This window comes from Podarcis gaigeae, assembly GCF_964106915.1.
Source record: "Podarcis gaigeae genome assembly, chromosome: 15".
Taxonomy (NCBI): Eukaryota; Metazoa; Chordata; class Lepidosauria; order Squamata; family Lacertidae; genus Podarcis; species Podarcis gaigeae.
This window is the reverse complement of record NC_139692.1, coordinates 43,846,924-43,869,789: the sequence shown is the minus strand read 5'-3', so window position 1 is coordinate 43,869,789 and position 22,866 is coordinate 43,846,924. Positions and strand designations below refer to the sequence as shown.

General features: G+C 49.0%; 2 protein-coding genes across 3 annotated transcripts in view; one reads left to right on the top strand and one right to left on the bottom strand.

Annotated features, from left to right (window-relative positions):
* The window catches only part of TAOK1 (TAO kinase 1), a 67,601-nt gene extending 52,116 nt beyond the window's left edge, over positions 1–15,485 (top strand). The window contains exons 18-20 of the mRNA XM_083715064.1: positions 1,241–1,453; positions 2,427–2,609; positions 5,473–15,485. Coding sequence (XP_083571190.1) covers positions 1,241–1,453; positions 2,427–2,609; positions 5,473–5,934 — 858 coding nt within the window. The 3' untranslated portion in view covers positions 5,935–15,485. The remainder of the gene's footprint in view (positions 1–1,240; positions 1,454–2,426; positions 2,610–5,472) is intronic.
* ABHD15 (abhydrolase domain containing 15) lies at positions 12,036–22,405 on the bottom strand. 2 transcript variants are annotated; one of them, XM_083715209.1, is made up of 3 exons: positions 22,102–22,405; positions 19,944–22,018; positions 12,036–18,030 (listed from the first exon to the last, which is right to left on the bottom strand). In XM_083715209.1, exons 2-3 carry the CDS (start codon positions 20,789–20,791, stop codon positions 17,505–17,507), a joined length of 1,374 nt encoding a protein of 457 aa, XP_083571335.1. In that variant the 5' UTR covers positions 20,792–22,018; positions 22,102–22,405; the 3' UTR covers positions 12,036–17,504. The 2 variants fall into 2 exon arrangements, with proteins under 2 accessions (XP_083571335.1, XP_083571336.1); XM_083715210.1 differs by having other exon boundaries at positions 19,944–22,405.
* Positions 22,406–22,866: the final 461 nt, after the last annotated feature.

Genomic DNA, 22,866 nt, shown 5'->3' with positions numbered 1-22,866 from the left:
AAGGTCCCAGGTTCAGTCACTGACCGTGTCTGCAGGTGTGGTTGGGAGAAAGCACCCCCTGCCTGGGACCCTGCAGGGCTTCTGCCAGTCAGTGTCAACAGTACTGAGCCAGATGGACCCAGTGGTCTGACTCAGAATTAAACAGCTCATCATGTTTCTGTGTGCGTCACTTTTACGTTCTATTCCATATCTCCCCCTCTCATCTATGGTAAGGCTGCAGTAAGGTCTAAACTACCCTTAACTGACTCAATATACTGAGTCAGTATATCTGAAGAAGTGTGCATGCACATGAAAGCTCATACCAAGAACTAAATTAGTTGGTCTTTAAGGTGCTACTGAAATATTTTTTTTTGTTTTGACTATGGCAGACCAACACGGCTACCTATCTGTAACTCAATATACTGTGTGAGTGCATAAGGCAGCAGGTCCCTGCTTCTCCAGGGAAGTCTGGCATAGCTTTCCCAGTAAAGCAGTGTCTGAGTTTGGGTTTGTCCTCAGAGCCTGTTTCAAGTGGGGCACTTCTCAGAGCATGCTCAGGGTTCTTGCCCCAGGGTGTGGAAAAGCCACCAGCAGGCCTTTTGTGGAGGGGAATGTGCCGTTGGTGGTGCCGTTGGGGCTTCCAGGCTGGAGATGACTCTGCAGCTCAAGGCCCGTTAGAAACCCCTTGACATGGCAGGCCTGTAGGAAGACACAAGATCTACCCACTCTGGAAGAATGGCAGATGAAGGTGATAGATTATATGGGACTGGCAGAAATGACTGGCAGAATCCGAGACCAGGGAAGAGAGACGGCGGAAGAAGATTGGAAGAAATTTAAGGACTATCTTGGGAAATATTACAAAATTAATGAATGTTAGAATGATGTTGGTTAGAAATTAAGTGGTTTTCAGCGGTAATGACTAAGATAATGGGGGGGGGGAAGAAAGAAAGGTTGAAAATTAAGTGAAAATCAATGGTGAGGATTTGCTGAATTAATAATTTGAATTGGAATACAAAAAGGGGAGGTATGAGGAGGTCTGGGAAGTAAGTTAAAAGAAAATAATTGAATGGAATTTTATGTGTTTTTAAATTGTTTTCAGTTTTGTATTTTTGTATTTTTGTTATTTATTTTTTTGTTTGTGTTTTTTATTATTGTTTTTGTATAACCTTTGAAATGTTAATAAATATCTTATAAAAAAAAGACATGGCAGGCCTGTCCTCTAAGAAGGTTGACGCAGAACCGTTGTTCTTCTCCCCTCCAGTCTAAAGAGCTCCAGATCAAGAAGCAGTTCCAGGATACGTGCAAGATCCAGACCCGGCAGTACAAGGCCCTGCGGAACCACCTGCTGGAGACCACCCCCAAGAGTGAGCACAAGGCTGTCTTGAAGAGGCTCAAGGAGGAGCAGACCCGAAAGCTGGCCATCCTTGCAGAGCAGTACGACCACAGCATCAACGAGATGCTCTCCACGCAGGCTGTGAGTTCCCCCATGGAGCCCTCTCCTTCCCGGCAGCGGTGCGGGGGGTGGGGGCTGTTCAGTCCCATAACTGACATAGAATCATGAAATAGTAGAGTAGAAAGGGACCCAGAGGATCATCTAGTCCAACTCCCTGGAATGCAGGAATATGCAGCTGTCCCTTATGAGGATCGAACCTGCAACCTTGGCATGATCAGCACCTCATGTATCCAACTGAGGTATCCAGGCTGACCAGACATGGTGTTGGTGGAGCATTGCTGAGCCTTGGCCACAGCCAGGGGTTGCCTCCCTGGGAAATATTTTATTTATTTAAGCTATTTATAGACCGCTTAATTGCAGAATTAAGCCGTTCTTTTTTGTAAGCCATTTTGAGGGTTTTTCTCTTTCTTTTTACAATGAAGCAGTGTATAGATTTTATGAAATAGAAGCATTCGTTCATTTAAGTGGTTTGCATAAAAATTAAGAAGCAGAAGGTCATCAAGGTCAATTAACATTCATCCTAAATATGGAGTACTTCCTTTCAGTATCTGCTGAAACAGAAAAGTCTTTGTCAGGTACCTGAAGTTTCACTGGGGAGGGAAGGGGACGAATGTCTAATCTCAGCTGGGAGGGAGTTCCCTAGAATCCAGCCCATAATAACGAATGCACGCCTTCTGGTGGATAGAAGCCTTGCATCGTGAGTCATGAAGAACTGCTAACAGACTCCTCTGAAGATCTCTGTGACCACCAGGCAGGGGTAGAAGGAATTCTATCCTTATACTAATGTATCCTGGACCTAAGTTGTTCAGGGCCTTGTACATTAATGCAGGAATCTTGAAGCTGGCCTGGGAACACATGGGCAGTCATTGCAGGCTTTTGAACACCAGAGTGAGGAGCCCTTTCCACCTCCCTCTTCCCTTCTTAGCAAGCCTCACAACCAGCTTCCCTTGCAAGCCCTCTTCCACAGCTCAGTTTGTTTGCTTTTGTCTTGCAGCTGCGATTGGACGAGGCGCAGGAAGCAGAGTGCCAGGTCTTGAAGATGCAGCTGCAGCAGGAACTGGAGCTGCTCAACGCCTATCAGAGCAAGATCAAGATGCAGGCAGAGGCTCAGCACGACCGGGAGCTGCACGAGCTGGAGCAGCGGGTGTCCCTGCGCAGGGCCCTCCTTGAGCAGAAGGTATGAGGGCAGGCAGCCTGGACGTTGGCACGTTAAATTAGGACAAGGGCACACACACACACACACACACACACACAGTATTTTTTCCACATGAAATTCTTCAGAATCCTGTCATTTTGCTTGACATGCGGAAGAAGCCATCCAAGGTATTGGGGTCTAGTTCACACGTAACACTAAACTCTGGGACAGCTTGTGGTTAACTCATGGTTTGTTAAGCAGGCCATGGCTTTGTGCTGTCTTTGAAGCAGGCAATAGACAGCAGATCTGTGGGGTACAAGGAAGTGCCCATGGGCACCCCAGTCCTGTGGCCCAGCTAAGTTGGTGATGGTAATAATAATAGTAAAAATAATATCTATTTGCCACCTTTTCTCAAAGGAGCTCACAGCCATTGAGGTAGGTTAGGCTGAGAGATAGTGACCAGCCCCCAAGCTCTGTCCGCATTTGAACCCTAGTCTCTCCCATGTCCTAGTGCAGGACTCACACCTCTACTCCACCACGGTCTCTCTGCTGTGCAGCATCCTGCACTTCACCTGCTGCACCAAAGACACAATAATATTGTTAGAAAAAGAGGCATTGTAGGAATGGCAATGTCCCTTACGCCTACAGTGTCGTTGGTGACCCAGTCGTCCCACGGCAGTCTCTGTCACTGACAACACCCACACATGCCCCATGGTGTTGAGGGTTAATGGCTGCACAGGAGGTGGGATTTAACCTCCATGCCTCCATCTCTACCCCTTTTCTCCCTTCACCCACCTGTCATTAACAATGGTGTCGTAGCTAATGTGGCTGAAGCTACAGTGCTGCAAACTTTACTCTGCTGCCATATCTTGGAGTTTAAGGTCAGCATAGGGAATTTGGTGGCAGTGCAACTTGAGGTTAGGTTTCACCTTTACGCTGTTCCAATCTTTCTCTCCCTGTGCAGAGTTACTAGCTTGTTTTGTATGTTTGTGAGTGAGTGGTGGATGCATTGCAGGAGGCAAGTGGTGGAGAGAAAGGATTATGGATCCTCTCTGAGTACCCCACTTGCCCACTCTTGGAAGCAGCCCTCCACCTTGCTCAGTTTTTGCGCAAAGGTTGCTGTCTTTTAGTGCAGGTACAGGGAATCTTTTGGCTCTGCAGATGTTGTTGAACCACAGCTCTCACCAGCCCCCGGAAGGACAGCCAAGGGCCAGACAGGACTGATGGCAGTTGCAGTCCAACAACATCTGCAGGGCCAGAGGTTCCCCCATCCCCTGTTATACGGAACCAGGCAGCCTCTGCTGCCACCTGCTGGCCCCCTCCAGTGTAGCTATAGGTGTGTGTCTCTGTAAACTCAGTCCAGATCTCGAGGGTGTGAATGAAATTCCTGAAAATCGTGATACAACCAGAGACAGAATGCATTACAATGAAAACCAGCTGCCTTTCTGCATATAAAAGGAGCTCCGTGGTTCCCTTCCATTACAAAACCTGAAATTAGGCCATGTCTCTGGAGAAACTGTCCCTCTCAGGGTCCAGAGACAACTCCAGTTTTTGGAAAGAGTCCTATTTGGATTATGAGTGTGGCTGTCCTGTGACTTGACTCTTGACTTCACAACTTTTGACCCCTTTAACTCAAGCGGCTTCAGGGTGAAGTGGTGATTTATTTCTTCACTGAGGTGCATGCTGGTGCTTACCTTTTATTTTAATAATAATAATAATAGTAGTAAAAAAAAATATTATTTATATCCCGCCCTCCCCAGCCGAAGCCGGGCTCAGGGCGGCTAACAACACTAAAATAGTGCAACATTATAAAAACATTATAAAGATTAATTAAAATCAAAATTGATGGCAACCATAAACTAAAGTTCTGTAAAGATTGCCAAAGGAGGGAGTCAGGCTGCGCCCTGACGAAAGGCCTGGTGGAACAGCTCTGTCTTGCAGGCCCTGCGGAAAGATGTCAAGTCCTGCAGGGCCCTTGTCTCTTGTGACAGAGCGTTCCACCAGGTTGGAGCTGCAGCCGAAAAAGCCCTGGCTCTAGGGATATATTTCATTTATATCCCACCTTTTCCCCCAAGGAGCTCAAGGTGTGGCCTACATGATTCTCCTCCTCCTTTAATCCCCACTACAACCCTGCAAGGTAGGTTAGGCTGAGAGGTAGTCAATGGCCCAAGATCACCTAGTGAGCTAAATGACTGAGCAGAGATGTGCTTTATTTTCCGATGCAGTCAAGGTCTTTTGGTCGTGTCTGTATAGAATCATAGAAGAGTTGGAAGGGACCACAAAGATGATCTAGTCCAACCCGCTGCAGTGGCGAGGAAGGCCGCTTGCCCCCCCAACAACAAAACTCTGTGCCCTCAGAGATGTGAGGGCTCTTAGTTGCTCCTCCACAGGGAGTCACCCCCAAGATAGCCCCAGGGAGTGAGCAGGGGTCTTCACGCAGAACACCCTAATTTGTCCGGATTGTGTGGATGTTGGGCAGAAAACCTAGGCTGGCAGCTGGTGAGCTCTCTCCTCATGTCTTGTTTTGTGGCTTAACCTAAATCCTTTTCACCAGGCGGCAGGTTCTGATTGCCCAACTTCTTTGCCTATTGTGGGGTGGAAGCAGCCACACCCTAATCCATTGCCGGAGTCTGTTAATAACTAACCTGTGCCATGATTGATGAGGGCAGGTGAAGTGCCAGTTCTTGCAGGCCGAGGCCAGCCAGTCGCAGTGTTTGTTAGGATTGCGGTTTGTGGTGCAGGGGAACGGCAGCACCTGTTTTGCATCAGCACGAGGGTTGCATCAGCACCGCTTTCTTCACCACCTTCTAAAGGTTGCTGCGGGGCACCTGCTCAGTATTTGCTGTTCCGATCTAACCCCGCCCCCCCATCTTCCCCCACCCCCACCCAATTCTGTCCTGCCCAGATCGAGGAGGAGATGCTGGCCTTGCAGAACGAGCGTACGGAGCGGATCCGAAGCCTGCTGGAGCGCCAGGCCCGGGAGATTGAGGCGTTCGACTCGGAGAGCATGCGGCTGGGCTTCAGCAACATGGTCCTCTCAAACCTCTCCCCAGAGGCGTTCAGCCACAGCTACCCGGGAGCTTCCAGCTGGTCCCACAACCCTTCCGGGGGCGCAGGGCCCCACTGGGGTCACCCCATGGGTGGTCCGCCGCAGGCGTGGGGCCACCCAATGCAGGGCGGCCCCCAGCCCTGGGGTCACCCCTCTGGGCCCATGCAGGGAGTCCCCCGGGGGAGCTCGCTGGGGGTCCGCAACAGCCCCCAGGCTCTGAGGCGGACGTCCTCCGGGGGACGGACGGAGCCAGGCATGAGCAGGAGCACGAGCGTCACGTCGCAAATATCCAATGGGTCACACATGTCTTATACATAATAGCTTCGAGAGGTCTGTCCCTGAGGGTGGCAAGTCCACTGGAGCTGTCTGCCAACAGAAGCTGCCAAGGGGCAACCCCACCCCCCTCCCCGGGAGCCCAGACCCGGGCAGCACGGACTCCGGGTGCCGACTGGCGAGCGTGTTCATTTCAGGCAGCATTTAATGTTTTGGGTTTACTAATTGGGATGTCATAGTATTTGGCTGCAGAGTCTCTCTTAGCTTCTTTAAGAAAAAGGAAAGATTATTTTAAAGAAAGCAGTTTGGAGTCCGGGAGAGAGGTGCTGCTTTTTCAGTGGCAAGGGGTCAGGGGAGGCCATTCTCTCTTAACAGAGCGAAGGAAGGAAGGAAGGAAGGAAGGAAGGAAGGAAGGAAGGAAGGAAGGAAGGAAGGGTGTCCCCTAGCCCAAGCTCCTGGTGAATTAGGCACATTGGGAGGGCAAACCCCATGGGTTCTTGGTTTGCTCTCTCTGTAATTAAATGCCCCTCCCTGACTTGGGGGGGGAGGTGTGCCACTAAAGAGAGGAGGTCCAGGAGGGCGAGGGGAACCGCGCCTGCTGATAGAAGCTGGGGGGGGGAGAAAGGGGGCAAGCAGACAGCTCTGGACACCCCCCCCCCCCGCCCCCGCTGGCGCATGCTGTCTCCCCGTTGCACTAAGGTGAAGCCGCTCGCTTGGAGCACACCTGATCGCTTGGACAGAACTGCACTAGTCAAATGCACCTGCTAGAAACCTGTTTGCAGTTCAGCCCAACAGGCTGTGTTGTGTATGTGTGTGTGTGTGCGCGCGTGTGTGTGTGTGTATGGTTGTGTGGTTGCTGGAGGGGGAAGAGGCAAGGCCAGGGCGGGGTCTGCTGTTTTCTAGCTTAATACTGTGACATCTCACGTTAGTCAAGCATCAGAACAATTCGCGAGGCGCCCGGGATCACACCCTCCTCCCCTGCCTGCCTGCTCTGCTCTTCAGAAACTTCTATATATAAAAAAAAGACTTTCAGCCAGCCAGTCCAAATTTCCAGAGGTATTGTGATTGATGCCATAAGTTTCAGACATGCCATTTAGGGCAGGCAAGGAGATCTCTCTCCTTTCTGACACTACATATTTTATTTTATTTTATGCCAGATCTTTTTTTTGGGGGGGGGGGGGCTAACCTTGGGCTTGCCACAGTTTTTTCCTCGTTTACATGTAAAGCTGTAGCCAACGTGTTTCCGAGTGTGTTTTAGTTGCCATGGGGGGGGGGGGTTCGCCTCTCTTGCCCTGCTGCTGACCAGCCTGTTAAGCTGCCTCCATTGACGTTTTACGCTACATGCGACCTGTCCTTCGCATGAGTTCTCGAGAGGTGGGGGACCCCCCGCACTGTTTTTAAAGCCATTTGCGACTGCTTTTGGTGACCTTTTGCCCAGAGGCTCTGCTTCCAAAGAGCCACTGTGCATGCTCACAACACATGTAGATTTCTGGGGCTGGCGGCTGGAGAACAAGGTTTTTGGGAGAGCTAGACACGCCCTTCTCCTTTTGCGCTCAGGATCTTTGGGACCTCAGTTGCCAAGGCAGCAAAAGAGGTACTGTGACTCGCGTCAACCCAGGGGCTAAGCAGAGAGCAGCTTGGCCCGAGGTTACGAGAAAAGGAAAAGAAAGAGATTCTCCTCACTACAGGAGCTGCTTCCCTCGGCTGTTCTTTGTAAAAAAAAATTAAAAATTCCCTTGCACATTTAAGCAAATGAAACACTAGGTAACTAACTCTAGAATTTTTTATTTTGCCTTTTAACACATCTTATAGGGCTCAGAATTGCAAGGTTTCTTCCGAATGTGTTTGGTGTCCAACGCGACATCTTTGTATAGAAAAATACTCTAATGTCTTTCACACTGCAGCTCAGTTCTTTTTTTTTTATCAGTGTGACTTCTTTTTTTTAAAAAAAATCTTAGCTAAATTAAAAAAACAACCACTCCAGATCCTTAATCTCTCTCTCTCTTTCTCCCTCCCTCTCCCCCTCTCCCCTCCCTCTCCCTCCAGATCTTTGGTTGATCATAGCACTGGGAACAAGCAGGAGGCCACTAAGCCAAATCAGCCCCTTCTAGGGGGGTGGAAATGGGTGGGGAGAATCTTGACTTGGGCACCATTTTCCTAGCATATTAGTGACTCTCTTGAAAGGGTCGCAGTGGGCAAACCCCTTTTTGCCCATGTGTTCTGTGTATCTCGCGTGAAAAATATCTCAGTAATGCTCAGATACTTCCTGGCGAAACTAACTTCACAGAGAGGAGAACTCTCATGCCTCTTCTCTTTCCATTTGACATGAAATTTGAACTAGTTAACTTATTTTTAAAGGGGGGGGGGGAGAGAAGAACATTGTCATTTAACTCCAAAAGGCCCTTCCACCCTGTATCCCTGGAATGGGACTCCGTTTCTAGGCAGTACCACATCAGTAACATGGTGCTAATATTGAATGTTTTTCTCTGGGTGGGGGCAAAGAGCATGTCCACAAACGCACAGACCAAGGAGCAATGATATGAGCCAGCCTTGGCCAAGCTGGGACCCTCTGCCTGCTTCGGACCACAATGGTGGGAGTTGTAGTCCAAAGCCGCTGGAGAGCCCCAATTTGGTGGGGGCTGAATTATGAGCGGTACTTGAGAACCCCTCCCTGTCGCTTCATTCATGCATTTTTTGCTTGCATTGATGATGAAATTTTGGGCAAGCTCCACATTGGGAGGGGGTGGGAGTGTTCTTTCCTAAAATAATCTTGTTTGTGTGATGCAAAACAAGGCCTGACTGCTGCCTCTTTCACCCCCTCCCCTTCCATGCTGCCCCATTTCAATATTAGCGCTTAACAAAAAAAAAGAGAGAGAGAATTGTGGTCTTGCAACCAGGTCGTTTTTCTCTTCCTGCCCCCCCCCCCCAATGTATATCTCATCACATGCCAGACCCTGGACTTATTCAAGGAATTAATATTTTAATTAAAATAGTTTGCAAAAACTGCATCAGATCCATTGGTCTAAATGTTTTGTGTGTGTGCATAGTTGCAGGTGTGTGTGTGTGTGCTGAGAGGGTCTGAGCAAGCCACAAATCCCTACCAAGAGAAGCCAATTACAATTTTAATTCCATCTGGATGCAGGTTCTATTTCCTGTTTTCTGTGATGGGTCAATAAGAAAGCCAGATTTTAAATTTGTGCTTTTTCCCCCGAGGTGCAGCTGCACTCTGAAATGATTCGCAAACCGGATAGATGTTTGAGAAAACCCCAACCTTCCAGCCATGTTTTTAAGCCTTGGGTCCCCAGATGATCAGGGAAGATGGGAGTTGTAGTCCAACAACTTTGAAGAGTGCTGTGTGGTCTACTTGCATCCCTCCCCTCTCCAAAAAAAGCTTGTTAGCATCGTTTGTTTGTTTGTTTGTTTGTTTGTTCGTTCATTTTATATTTATCCCTAGAAGCTGCCTTCTGGTGTTCCCCTCCCTCCCATTTATTTATTTTTAGCTGAAGAATCTGTGGCCCTCTAGACTTTTATGCACTACAGCTCTTGCCACGGTCCCTGTCCATTAGCCTTGCTGGTTGATGAGTAACGTCTGAGAGGGACAACAGGCTCCCCACCCCTGACTTGGGGTCTCTTCATCTTTTTCCTGGTGGCCTTACTCAGCCTTCACCACAATGTCCTGACATCAGCAGTGGAATCTGCAAAGCAGCCTTGAGGCCGCCCGGCACCCTTCAAGAGCTTTGGGCAGGACTGGTGGGAGTTGTAGTTTGGAACACCAGGCGGGCAAAAAGACTGTTGTAAGGGAACAAGTCCAAACTGCAACTGCCTTGAGCAACAGGAGCTGTAGGAGCAATTTCTGGAGGGAGCCTACCTTCTCTTCGGGGCTTTGAAGCAGCTTCCCTCCTCCCTGGAAGGGGACCCAGCGAGTCGTCTAGTCCAGCCCTCCACTGTGCTCCTCTCCAACTTCCTAGCTTTCTGTTTTGAGGGTGGTAGAGCCAGAGCAGTCTGGCATCTTGTGATCTGTTTAAAAAAGCCACACACACCCCCCAAAAAAACCTGCAGGTCTTGTAAATTACTTTTTTTAACACACTGGAGGCTCCTGTGGTCAAGGGACTTAAAGAGATGGTTCCTTCCCAGGAGGTTGAAAGCAGACTCAGAATGACACCTCTAGGTGCATGTTTCATGTGGCTGATTTATTTCTATTTTCTTTCCACATTAGCTGCGCAACCGCAGGCCCTGTGAGCCTAAGAGCCTTCATCCTGTGCTAGGAAGGGCAATGTCGCCTCCGTGGACCACAGCCCCTCGCCTTCTAAAATGCACAGACATCTATTTTTATAGAAAAATGCTCACAAGCACATCCCATTTTATAAACACAGGTTCTCAGTTCTGTAGTTACATGTTCTGTATAGAGCGATGAACTCTCCTCTTTGGCACTGAGACATTAAAAGGTATTGTTTTCGAGGTGCTGCTGCCTGCTGTCATGAACCAGTCTTTGAGGGGCATCCTTCAGTCTGCATGAGGTTGATTTGGTGGCTGAGGGGGAAAGACCCCCGTCTCGCCTTATAGATCACCAAGAGAGTGTCCACTTAGCTTTTCTGGAAACCGGCTGGTTTGGAATCTTGTAAGCCAATGTGTCTGAAAGAGAGAATGAAGAGGTCTAGATCGCTGGTCTTCCGACTGGTGGGTTAGGAGCCACTACTGGGTTGTGGCCTGATCCAAGGTGGGTCACAACAGTACTACCGCCATCCAAAGATATGGTAAAAAAGAGAGAGAAATGGGTCCCCAAATGCATGTTTGGGTTAAAAGTGGGTCTTGGGTCTGAAATGGGTGAACGTACGAGGTCTAGATCATGTTTGCATAGAGACCATCGGTCTGATTTCTAGACTTCTGCAGCCAGGTCAAAGTTGGTGTGTGTTTAAGAGCTAGCAAGTACCCAGATGATGCTAACTTCAGAATTGAGAGGGCATGGATAGAGACCAGTGGTGGTTCTGGTGGTGTTGGACTCCCAACAGCCAGAAGGGTCTGTGGGCAAGGAAGATGGCAGTCCCAACGACATTGGGGGGCAGCTTTCCCATCCCTGGAATGGGGCACAAATAAAACACTGCCTTAAAAAGTCCCTGGAGGTAGATTGTCCCACATACAAAAGCAAGGGTAGCTGTTTTGAGTTCTCGTACCTTTCTGATAGTCATGCAGCAGATAAACTGGAAGGTGACCTGATCTGGATTGGAAGCTGAGCGGTGGCCTCCTGCCCTTCAAACTCCACAACCCAAGGGCTTCCTTTCAAAAAGACCTGGCCCTGGTCTTCTTAAAACATCCTTCAGGTCCTTGGAGGAGACATCATAGCTCAGGGAGGACATATCTGAACCAGCGACAGGAAAATCTGAGCCAGGATTGCTGTTGATTTTTCCCAATCAATGTTCCTTCTGAGCTTGACTGCCTCATGGTGTTTGAGTCTGGCTTGCTCTCGCCAAGCAAGGATCATTTTTTGCTTTCCGATTCCGGTTGTGTAACAAATGGAACATCTGCCCCTTTCAGGAAAAACCCTCCTAGCTATTGTTGGGAGCCCGTTCCCAAAATCTTAGGTAAACACCTGTTCCCAGAGGGTGAAAGGGCCGTTTCAGCAAATGAGGCTTGCATGAACAAGCGAGGTGTTTGATCTGCAAGCTTGAGTGCCTCTTAGCAAGCAGTCCCTTCTCTAACCGTCGCTGCCACTCCAGGCTAGGTTCCTAGTGGAGGATGGGGTGGAATATGTGGCCCATCCTTCTGTAGCCAAAACCTAGTCGTTTTAACACATTTTTAACTTCCTTTAAGCAATTTTTAAACATTTAAGCCTTGTTTAACCCAAACTTCCATGTTGACCTTTCCCCCCCCCCCCCAGTCAAACGCAGCCTGGTCTTAATGAGGACCGGTCTCCTGCCACCAGGAAGCAATGCAAACATTAAAAGAGGATTTTTCTTCACCACTAGCCCCTCATCCCTCCTCCTGCCCTCTGGTGCTTAGTATCCCTGGCAACTCATTTAGCGGGAAAGGAAATGTGTTCGCTTACCTGTAAAGAACAATCACAGCGAATTGACCTGAGTGAGGGGAGCATAAACTGTATGTGCTTACCTTTGAATTCTGGAAATCCTCCTCTTCCCTCCCTCGCCACCTTCTTTTCGGTACAAAATGTTTAAATTGGTTTTCCCCAAACTTGGACCTTCAGCTGTTTTTGGACTACGATTCACATCATCCCTGACCACTGGTTCTGCTAGCTAGGGATGGTGGGAGTTGGGTCTCCAGCTGTTTTTTAGACTACAAATTTGGTAAACACTGGTTTCAATAGATTTTGTAAGGCGACTGGATCCAAACTTAACATTATGTGGGCTTGAAGAAGTTTAGGCTTGTATCCAGCTGAGTTTACTCAAGACTACTCAGTTGAAATTAATGGACCAAACTTGGTCCTATTGGTTGATTTCAGTGGGGCAACTCTTGAGTAGGACTAACATTGGATACAACTCTTTGTGTCTGATTCCCAAAGTTTGGGGTGGCTGGATTCTTTATTGTCTGCCTTTTTTAAACAAATATCCTCTTAGCTGTGCCATTTTTTATTTTATTTTTTACAAGGTGTGGGAGACACTTGCCCTTGGATTTGAGAGAGGACAAAGTCCCAAAACCCAGCACTTTAGGGAAAGCAGTGAATTGGATGAAGCCCCATTTGCTTGTTGTTTAAGCTCAGAATGGCAGATTTCTATGGCAACTGCTGGCTCAGCAGAAAGTCTGAAAAGACTAAAGCTAATGAACTGAAACTTCCAAACTCTGATTTGCAGCAGAAGGGAGCTTTTTTTGCTTTTGGTTTTTAAATAAAACGGGGGAGAATCCTGGCTCAAAGGCAGCGATAGGTAGACTCTTGACCTGTCTGCAAGTTGACCTTCCCCTCCTTCCAACCATTTTCTCTTTGTGTGAGGAGATGTGAGGTGCTCCAACCTGAGCATCCTCAACTTTCCTGTGAATGATTGTGGTGCTGAGGCCTGTTGGCCTCTGCCTGTCAGGTTTGCTTGAGAGTAAAAAAGTGAGTTATCTTGGCACCTGGGGTCCGACACTGACTCAGAGAAAGAAAATAATGTGGCCAGCTGGACCCTCTGATAGAGAATGTGGGATCTAGCAGGAGGTGATTTTTGCAGGAGCGATGGGGAATTGAGCATATCACCTGTAAAGATGTGACTATATTATGGCAGAAGCTGTGCTGCATACACACAGTCCATTGAAAGCACGTCGCTCCCCCCAAAGAATCTTGGGAACTGTAGTTTTGGGAGGGTACTGGGAACTAGCTCTGGGCAGGGTGAACTAAAGTTCCCCAAATTCTTTGGGGGAATGTAGGCTCTGTGTGTTGGGCAAGGGAGAGAACTGTTCCCTGGATACAACTGGCTCTCTGTTGGTGCGTGGGGCTGAGCTGACCCACAGGCCTTGAGAAAGCAGTGACTTTGGTATCTAGCAAATGCGATCACTACGAAAATGTGTGCCCCTTCGTTTTTCCAGCTTAGAGAGTAGGCTTGACGCAGACGGTGTGGTGGTGGTGTTTTTTTGACGCTCCAGTACGTACCTCCACATACAAAGAAGCTACATTGGCTTGAAGTGGGTGTAAATACGCTAAAAGGTTTCTGTTCTTAAAATAATGGACACATCTATTGCTCCTGCCTGCCTTCTTCCATAAAACTGGCCCAGGGGGTGGCCCTGTCCATCGGCTTCCTCCTCTTCCTCTTCGTCAGGCTCAATTTCCCCCTTGTCAAATTCAGCAGCGGGGAGGATGGGGGACAGAACTAGTTGGCCCTGCCTGTCTTTAGCTCTAGCGCCCCCTGCTGTTGGGCTCCCTGCCTTCCGCCCTACCAGTCTCAATGGGCACCAGCCATCACTTCCGATGGGAGATTAGTGCCAAGGAGGAAATGACGTTGCGTCAAGTGTGGTTTCTTTCAACCACCTGGCTCCTCGCTGCATTAATCAGACAGGTGGGCAATTCTGCCCGCCGTCATCTTAAGGCCTCCGAGGCGAGAGTGTGAGTTATGAATAGTGTACATTTGACATTTAGAAGGAAAAAACAACAACAACTTGAAAGCTTGCTTGTATTGTGGAGATTATTTTAAAACAAAAAGCGAGACTTGATTTCTAATGAACTATTAACACAACTTTGATGTAAGTTTTATCCCACTTGGGGTTCAAAAAAAGCATCTTGAATGTATAATCTTCCTCCTCCTGACTTGTAAGCCGTAAGGATGGTTTATTCTGCCAGTGGGGTGTTCTATTTATTAATTTGTATAACTACGGTAATTTCCTTCCTCTTCTTGCGTTCATGGCTTTTTAGTCTGGGTCTGAAGTTAGGGTCTCCCTGTTCCTGCCTAACCCCCTCCGCATTTAAATAAAATCCCATTTTGTACATTACAATTACGACATTTTAAATATTTTTCAACGCAGTCCTCCTGTCTTGTTTTTATTTCATCATTCCCAGTTTGAAGCATACTCTGCAAGCTATCTGGTCATTATCTCTGACCATTGGCTCTCCTATCCCCCTAAATAGACCATCAATTGAAAGGAAGAAGGAACCAAGCAAACCCGGGTAGCAGATTTGCAAATTGAAAAGAAGATGCCCACTTGTAGTTGTGGATCACTTTGGCTTGGTAGAATGGGTTAGGCAGCAAAATGTTAAAAGGATCCCTCGGTTTTGGGAGAGAGAACTGATGGGTGCGGGGGGGGGGCGGGAGATCTGCAGGGCTTTTAGGCATTGAAAGCAATCTTAGAATTGCAGAGTAACCCCCTGCAATGTGATGTGGGGCTGATGGGGGTTATCAACCTGCCAGGGGCTGATGGGAATTGTAGCGCAAAAAAAAAAATAATCTGGAAAAGAACCCAGTTGGCGAAAGATGGCACCCAGGCCCACAGTAGGTTTTTATTTTTTAACATATGAGTCCACACCTTCCACCCAGATTCCTTAAAAGCATTGGGGCAATCCCTCTCCAGAACAGCCTGTATTTTGGGTGCAGAGAAGATCCAGAGGAACTGGTTTTAAACAGTGTCAGCCTGAGCTCATCCTTTCACCAAACCTCCTCCATATTGCCGTGGTTTCACAAAAGATTGAGGTGCGTTCATTTGGCTGGAAGCTTCACAGCTTCATTATTTTGGTTTGGGGGATTTTGTTTTTTAAAAAGCTTTATCCGTAGCAAGCCAGTTGCACGCAAGTCTAAACAAGGACCAGGTTGTCCCCCAGCCGCTTAAGGCGGAGGCTTTGCCGGGCACCAACCTTAGAGGCCCAGCTAGAGTTGTGCATTTTCGCCGGCGGGCAAAGCGAGCCTCTCTCCTCGCTCTCTCTTGTACAATACTTCTCGTCAGTATTCCGGTCTTTTCTTCTGGTTCAGGCGTACACGATAGCTCATATAACCTGTATTAATTGTATAGATTGTGCATTTACAGCTGTTACCAACCAAGTTGTTTCGGGGGCAGTTGCGGGAGGGGGAGGGAAATCAAGAGAACAAAAAGAGGTGATATGTAATATTTTGTTTGTAAGTATCCTTTGTATCATAGCAAAGGAAATGTTTAAAAAAAAAAAGAGCTGTAATAAAGTAATTTTAGTAGATGGCGTCTCTGCTTCGTTTGTTAACAGAGGTCAGTAATGCAATGCAGGAATCACAGTCCTCTGGTCATCTGCTGCAATGCCCATCTCTGCCTACCCTCCCTCTTAAAACAGGGGTGGGGAATCTTTTAAAAGCCCATATAGGCCAAATCTCCTTTTGGGGGGGTTGGGGGGGTCACATGAGAGTGGTGGGCGGAGCCAGAGGTAAAAGTGGGTGGGGCAATGCATGCAAATTTTTACCTTTGCACAGTAGGTTGGTGTTTCTGCACATGGTGTTTCTGCGTCTCCATCCCCATCATTCTACCCGGACACTGAGGTCCAGCTCCGAGGGTCTTCTGGCGGTTCCTTCACTGAGAAGCCAAGTTCCAGGGAACCAGGCAGAGGGCCTTCTCGGTAGTGGCACCCGCCCTGTGGAACGCCCTCCCACCAGATGTCAAAGAGAACAAATACGTACCAGACTTTTAGACGACATCTGAAGGCAGCCCTGTTTAGGGAAGCTTTTAATGTTTGATGCATTACTGTATTTTAATATTGTGTTGGAAGCCGCCCAGAGTGGCTGGGGAAACCCAGCCAGATGGGTGGGGTATAAATAATAAATTATTATTATTATATTACACATCCCTCTTCATCCTCCAGGTAAACAAGAGTTGAAGGCAACATTTCCAGCCGGGCAATAAGCTCAACAAGGGTGCACTGCAGGACCTGGGGAGAATCCCAAGGGCCAGATTTGGCCCCGGGACACAGGCTCCCTACCCCTGCTCTTACTTACTCTCACAAGAGGGACTCAAGGTGCTTTACATCAAAAGCAGCTAAGAAGAACAACAATAAGAATTTGAACACTAGGTGGCAAGATAAAGGACGACCACTGTTTTCATGCAGTCCTGGGCTGGGGGCATTGTGGCAAGTTGAAATGGCGACCCCATCTGCCCATTGCAGCCCCGTGGAAGGCTGTTCCAGAATCGCAAGAGCAGGTCAGAGTAATCCACGATTTCCCGACAGATAACAGATTCTTTATTATGATGCCGTCCTGGACCCGAGCAAAACAAAACTGGCAGCCAAGTATCATAACGCACAAGTGGATTGTAAGACAAAAATGATGTAAAATGCTGCACAAGGAATACCTTGGCTAAGATATGCAGCAGGATACCTTAAAACGTGGGAGTGAAAAGTTTTAAAAATCAGGAACCAGATTAAAAAAAGCTAATGTACAAGAACCGTAGCTGGACAGGACAGCTGTACCCTGGGGGAGTTTTCCTTCCATGTTAAGCAGCCAGAGGGGGAAATCTAAACACAGCCGCCGCTAATAATTTGTTCAAATCTGCAACCAGGTAGGTTGGATCCTGTTCAGAAGCCTGGAGGTTTTGAGATGACAGGAGCTACCCATTTAATTCAAAGAATGGTAGTCTTGGAAAGGGAGTCAGAGGGTCGTCCAGTCCCAGCCAATGCAAGAATTGCAGCGAAAGGAAGAATGGACAAAATTTAATGATTATTTAGTTAAATACGTTAAGTTAAATTACGTAATTGGAAAAAGCTTGCAATTACCAGTTAGGCTTAGGATTTAAATAAGTAATGTGATGAATTATCATGTTTAATGCTGAATTGGGAAGATAAAATGATGTTAAGTGATTTAAGTTAAGTTTATAAGAATTTTGATTTGGAAAACCGTTAAAACGATAAGCATTTGAAATTCAACTAAGGGGATACGAGGAAGTCACTTAACAATGTTAACAAGATCAGTTTTAATAAGGTTATGATTTATGTTTGTTTGTTTATTTGTTAGTTTGTTAGTGTGTTTATAACTGTGAAAATCAATAAAAAAATGGAAAAGAAAAGAAAGAATTGCAGCAAAATTCAGCTGCCTTTATGGGCATACAGGCAAGAACGATGGGGGCCAAATATTCTGTTGCTCCCTTTCTGCAAGGACAGAGACCCTTAACATCCCTTAAAATACCCAGCCCATTTGCCCTCGAAGATTCCTGCTTCTGGTTGCTCCAGGAGTTGTGTGCAGCCTGTTGCTCTGTCACCGTGTGTACGACCTTTGCCAGCTGAAGAGGTCGAGGCTGGGCAGGGCGGCCCCTCTGTTCCGCAGAGAGCCGCGCCGCCGGCAGCAGCGGTGCTGAGCGGTGGCTGTCCTTCGGCGAGGCTTGTCCTTCACCCTCTCTTCCCCTCGGAGGAACTCCGCCAAGGTCTGCAGGTACTCCAGCACCACTGCGTTACCCCAGGAGCCTTTGGGATCTTTCCCCAGGAATCCGCAGTGTCCTCCGTGCGGACTCAGCAGCAGGAAGAAGAAAGGGTTGCTTTGGAAGAGCTCCCACGGGATCGTGTCCTCAGGAGCCCCCCGGACGGGGTCATCGGCGCTGCAGAGGCACAGGACAGGCACGGCCACCTCGTCCACGTCCCGCAGGGGATCATTGCTGGCCCAGTAGGTCTCCCAGCTCATCTTCTGCCTCCGCTGTGGGCAGAAGAGGGCAGCTTCAAAAGCTCGCAAGGAGCTGCTCCCAAGGACCCTGCCCATCTCAACCACCTTCTCCAGGGCCTCGGTGTACCTGGAACACAGAGCAGCGGGTGGGGAAGTTTTTTCAGGCTGGGGACTGCATTTTCCAGGGGGCCACATGCCAGGGGAAAGCAGGCAGGGCAACAAATGGGAATTGTACCTTTGCACAAGAGGCTGGTTTCTGCACACACCCTGCTTCTCTATCCAAGAGGCACCATCAGAGTTCTATGTGGGGCTACCTTTGAAGGTGACCCAGAAACTACAACTAATCCAGAATACGGCAGCTAGACTGGTGACTGGGGGCGGCCGCCAAGACCACATAACACCGGTCTTGAAAGACCTACATTGGCTCCCAGTATGTTTCCAAGCACAATTCAAAGTGTTGGTGCTGACCTTGAAAGCCCTAAACGGCCTCAGTCCAGTATAACTGAAGGAGCGTCTCCTCCCCCATCGTTCTGCCCGGACACTGAGGTCCAGCGCTGAGGGCCTTCTGGCGGTTCCCTCGCTGCAAGAAGCCAAGTTACAGGGAACCAGGCAGAGGGCCTTCTCAGTGGTGGCACCCGCCCTGTGGAACCCCCTCCCACCAGATGTCAAAGAGAACAACAACTACCAGACTTTTAGAAGACATCTGAAGGCAGCCCTGTTTAGGGAAGATTTTAATGTTTGATGTATTATGGTATTTTAATATTGTGTTGGAAGCTGCCCAGAGTGGTTGGGGAAACCACTAATAATATTATTATTATAAGGGGTCATTGAGATTTTTAAGCACAGAAGGCAAGCTTGCTGGATCAGGGCAGTGGCCCATCCAGTCCAACTTACTATGCTCAAAGCCACCACCCAGATGCCTATGGGAAACCTGCAAGCAGGATTCGATCTCAAGAGCAACGTCTCGTGTGGTTTCCAGCAACCGGCATTCAGAAGAAGCATTGCCACTTCCCGCTTTGAAGGCAGAGCAGTGCCAGCTTGGCTAGCAGCCATTGGCAGCCCTCTCCTCCTCCATGAATTTGTCTAATCCTCTCTTAAAGCCAACCAAGTTGGTGCCCAACGCAGCCTCCTGTGGCAGGGAGTTCCACAGCTGAACTTAAGGAGGAGTTCCTTTTGAGCTTCTCATCACTTCCCGCCCCAGATCGGTTTCCTCCCACATGAAAGAGGGGGGGCACCCACACTTCGCTTTTTCAAAGAGATCTGATTAAAAGTCAGATCCTGCAGATTTAAATCTTGGCTTTGAAGACCACAAAGCCACAGCAGGAGGGGGAAAGAGTGTCAGTCTTTTTGCTTCCTCCATCACCTCTAGGAACTGAAGGGGGGGTAGCAACCACCTTCACCACATAACGGCCATGGGGTGGGGCAGTATGTGTGTTAGGGGGCCTTCAGGAGTTTTATGGGTGCCCCTATGTGCACCACCACCAGTTCAGGCTATTGGCATGTGGTCAGTGGACTAGGGAGACTAGGCTAGTCCTCTAAATGTTCTTCTTGTGCTCAAAGCCTGGAAAGCTTCTGCCCAAGTTAGGGAGGGAGGCATGATGCTCACATGAGAGACACCAGTCCATCAAGGCATCATGCTTGTGACATGCCCCCCCATCTCCCTCACTGGCCCCTCTGGTCCTAACTGTTCCCCTACGAAAAATTTCACCCTATACCACTGGTTCAGGCCCTATTCCCAACCCTCCAAGCGTCCCTATTTTCCAGATTTACAGAAGCCGTCCCGGTTTCTGATTTGATCCCTTCATGTCCCGCTTTTCCTATTTTCATCGGAGAAATGTGGGAGGGCGTGCTATGCCAGAAGGTTTCGAAATACCCATAGCTCTCAACCTTCCCTTTTTTTGCGGGAAATTCCCTTATTCCAGCGCTGTTTCCCGCTGCTATCCCGGATTGTTAGATATCCCGTAGACTGTCCCCGGGACAGGTGAGGCTGCCGATCCCTTATTTTCAAATCTGAAAGTTGACAGCTATGGAAATACCCACCTGCTGATGTTCCTCTTCTGGGGCAGCAGGAGACTCCATTCATACAGCCAAGGGAGGCCAGCCTCAAACCAGTCCTGGGCCGTCAGAATGGGCGAGATGCAGGCAGTGCCACACAGGTAGCTGGATGAGCCGCATTCACCCAGGTAAGAGAGCAGCAGGCCTGACCCTGACCCTTCGCTCACGGCAAACAGGGTCCTGGTGGGGTGCCGGAACCGGATGTATGCCACTGCCTCTTTCAAGTCGTCTGGGTCGCCAAAGGGCTGCAGCCTGGGGGTGGTCAGTGGGCAGCCGTTGTGCCCACGCCGGTTGAAGATGACCGGATGGTAGCCTTGCCGGAGGGCCAGTTGGCACAGCTGCTGGACGTTCCTGCTGATCACGCCAGTGGCGTTGGGCACCACCAGGAGAACCGCTGCGTCAGTGGCTTTCCTGCCTCCGTCCACGGGTCCGGACACCCAATCCAACGCAACGATGCCCTCGTCCGCCAGTTGGAGGTGGTCCCTGGAAAACTCCAGTGGGCGATCCGGGGGCCGCAGGAGCTGCACAGCAGTCTGCAGGTTTGGCCACTGCTTCCAGGACCACCGCTTGGTCTCCAGGTGGGCAGAGCGGCAGAAGCTCTTGACCAGGGCCTGAGCCAGGGCTGAGGGCTTGCAGATGAGGCGGCAGCCCCCTACAGGAGACCCCCGCTCTTCTCCCAAAGGGACCTCAGCAGCCTTGTGCTCCTCCTCTTCGGGTCCCCGTCTTTGCGGCAGCCTCTTGCCATCGGTGGATCTGCCGCGAGGAGCCTGGGGCTGCCAGAACCACCAGGTGAGGAGGGCCAGAAGGATGCAGCCCACAGCCCCAAAAACCATCGCCTCTGGGCTGCTGGGGCCTCAGGCAAACACCTCACTAGAACTTGCTGAGAGTCTGGCCAGCTTGTTGTGGAGCTAACTGGTGCTTGGTTACTTAAGCAAATAATTTATTTGTCTGAGGGTTGCTTGGGGGGGGGGGGCGGGCAGGAAAGCAGGGGTGATGGGTGTTGCTCCTGCAAGTGGGTTAACCCTTCTGCTTCCAGAGCTCTTCACCTTCTGCTTCCAGAGGCCCAAAGGGGGATGATTATCCTCAGTGCTTTTGTCCCTGGGGGTGTACAAAGGCATGGAGAACAGGCACCTTTTTTCCTATAAGAAAAGTACTGGTTAAAAATCTGGCACTAACTGTGAGTACCAGCACCCCCCCCCCCAGAAGAAAAGCACTGATTATCCTGTATATTAGATATTCCCTCTCCCTCCCAGTGTCTCCTGATTTTGTACTCTGCCAGCCACAAGGTCTGGGCGGCACTTTCCCCTCTTTAACCTTTGCTCCTCTGGAGGCTGCTGAATTACGACTCCCATCAGCCCCAATGGCCAGGGATGATGGGAGCTGTAGTCCATCAGCGCTTATAGAATCAGAGAAATGTAAGATTGGAAAGAACTCCAAGAGTCATCTAGTCTAGCAATGCAGGAATCAGAGCAAAATAACTGATCACGGATGAGTCTCTGGCATCTGTTTAAAAAACGTCCAAGAAGGAAAGGCAACCCACTTTTGAGGGAGTCTGTTCCACTGTCAACCAGCTCTTGCCCTCATGAAGTTCTTCCTAATGTTTACTTGGAATCTCCTGTCTTGCGACAGACCTTCATATTTGAAGACGGCTTTCACATCCCCTCTCAGTCTTTTCTCCTCCAGGCTGAGCACCCCCAGCTTCCTCAACCACTCCTTGCAAGACTCGGTCTGCAGACCCTTGATTATCTTGGTCCTCCTCCTCCTCTGCACACCTTCCAGCTTGTCAACATCCTTCTTAAATTGTGGCGCCCAGAACTGGACACAGGTACTCCAAGTGCGGGCTGATCAAGGCAGAATAGAGTGGCTCTATCACTTCCTTTGATCTGGACACTAGACTTCTGTGGAGGGCCAAAGGTTCTCCACACCTGACTTAAGGGAACAGGTGGCTGCTTCAGGTAGCCTGACTGCAAATGCCTTTCTTTCTTTCTTTCTTTCTTTCTTTCTTTCTTTCTTTCTTTCTTTGGCAAACTTGTACAAAATCTGGGGAAAGTTACTGCAAGCTTTATTTTTTGCTTAGTTTTGGCTTTATTCCTGTTTGGTGCCATTGCAATCGAGGCAAAATTGTTCATCAGATTCCACATACATCCAATTTTTTGCATGCAATTCACAGCTCAAAAAAAGAACCAAAATATATTTTAGAAGTGTGTGTCCCCCCCCCAAATGTGGACATAAGCCATCTGAAGTTTGGGAGAGGAGGCATTTCCCTCAAACTTCAGAGGACTCCTCAAAGTGTCATTTAAGGTTTACAGCAAAAACAAAAAACTACACTGCTGCCCTGCTCCAGTACATCATCGCTCCTAGTTGTTTCCAGTGGTGATTAGTCCTGGAGGGGAAATGGGGCACTGCTCCACCAACTTCCACTTGCCCTCATCCAGTCCAGAGGGTGGCCCTACCCATCAGCTCTCCCCCCTTTAGTCTCAGTGATGGGGGTGGGGTGGGAAGCATGGGGACAAAACTGGAATTTGTTGTTTCTGACTGTCATTGGCTCTGGCGCCCTCTACTGTTGGACTCCCTGCCTTCTGCCCTATCAGTCCCAGTGGCAACCAGCCATCACTGGGGGAATTAGTTAGCCTTTAATTGTTGCTTGCTAATTATTTTGTTTTCAAATCAAGAGGCTGAAGACTGACGTTCCCCACGCTCCTCTCGATGCGTCCATCTGGCTGTTATGACTCAAGGCTTATCAAAGACTGACTTCCATCCATCTGGTGTTCTGGAGCCTTCCTCCTCTCAAACAGTAGATGTGCAAATTACTAATCAAGACTACTGACTGCTTGGATCTAATTTTAATGCAGAGAAGTTCAAGGATGAGCATGCCACTGTTTCCAAGTAAGTAGGTAAGAAGAGCCTG

What these genes read in the sequence shown, in the direction of transcription:
- ABHD15 (XM_083715210.1), bottom strand. Translation starts at nt 20,791, where the DNA reads ATGGTTTTTGGGGCTGTGGGCTGCATCCTTCTGGCCCTCCTCACCTGG. An exon ending in CAGAAGAGGAACATCAGCAG is followed by an intron (nt 18,031 to 19,943) that starts GTGGGTATTTCC and finishes TCTGTGTTCCAG; the next exon opens with GTACACCGAGGCCCTGGAGA.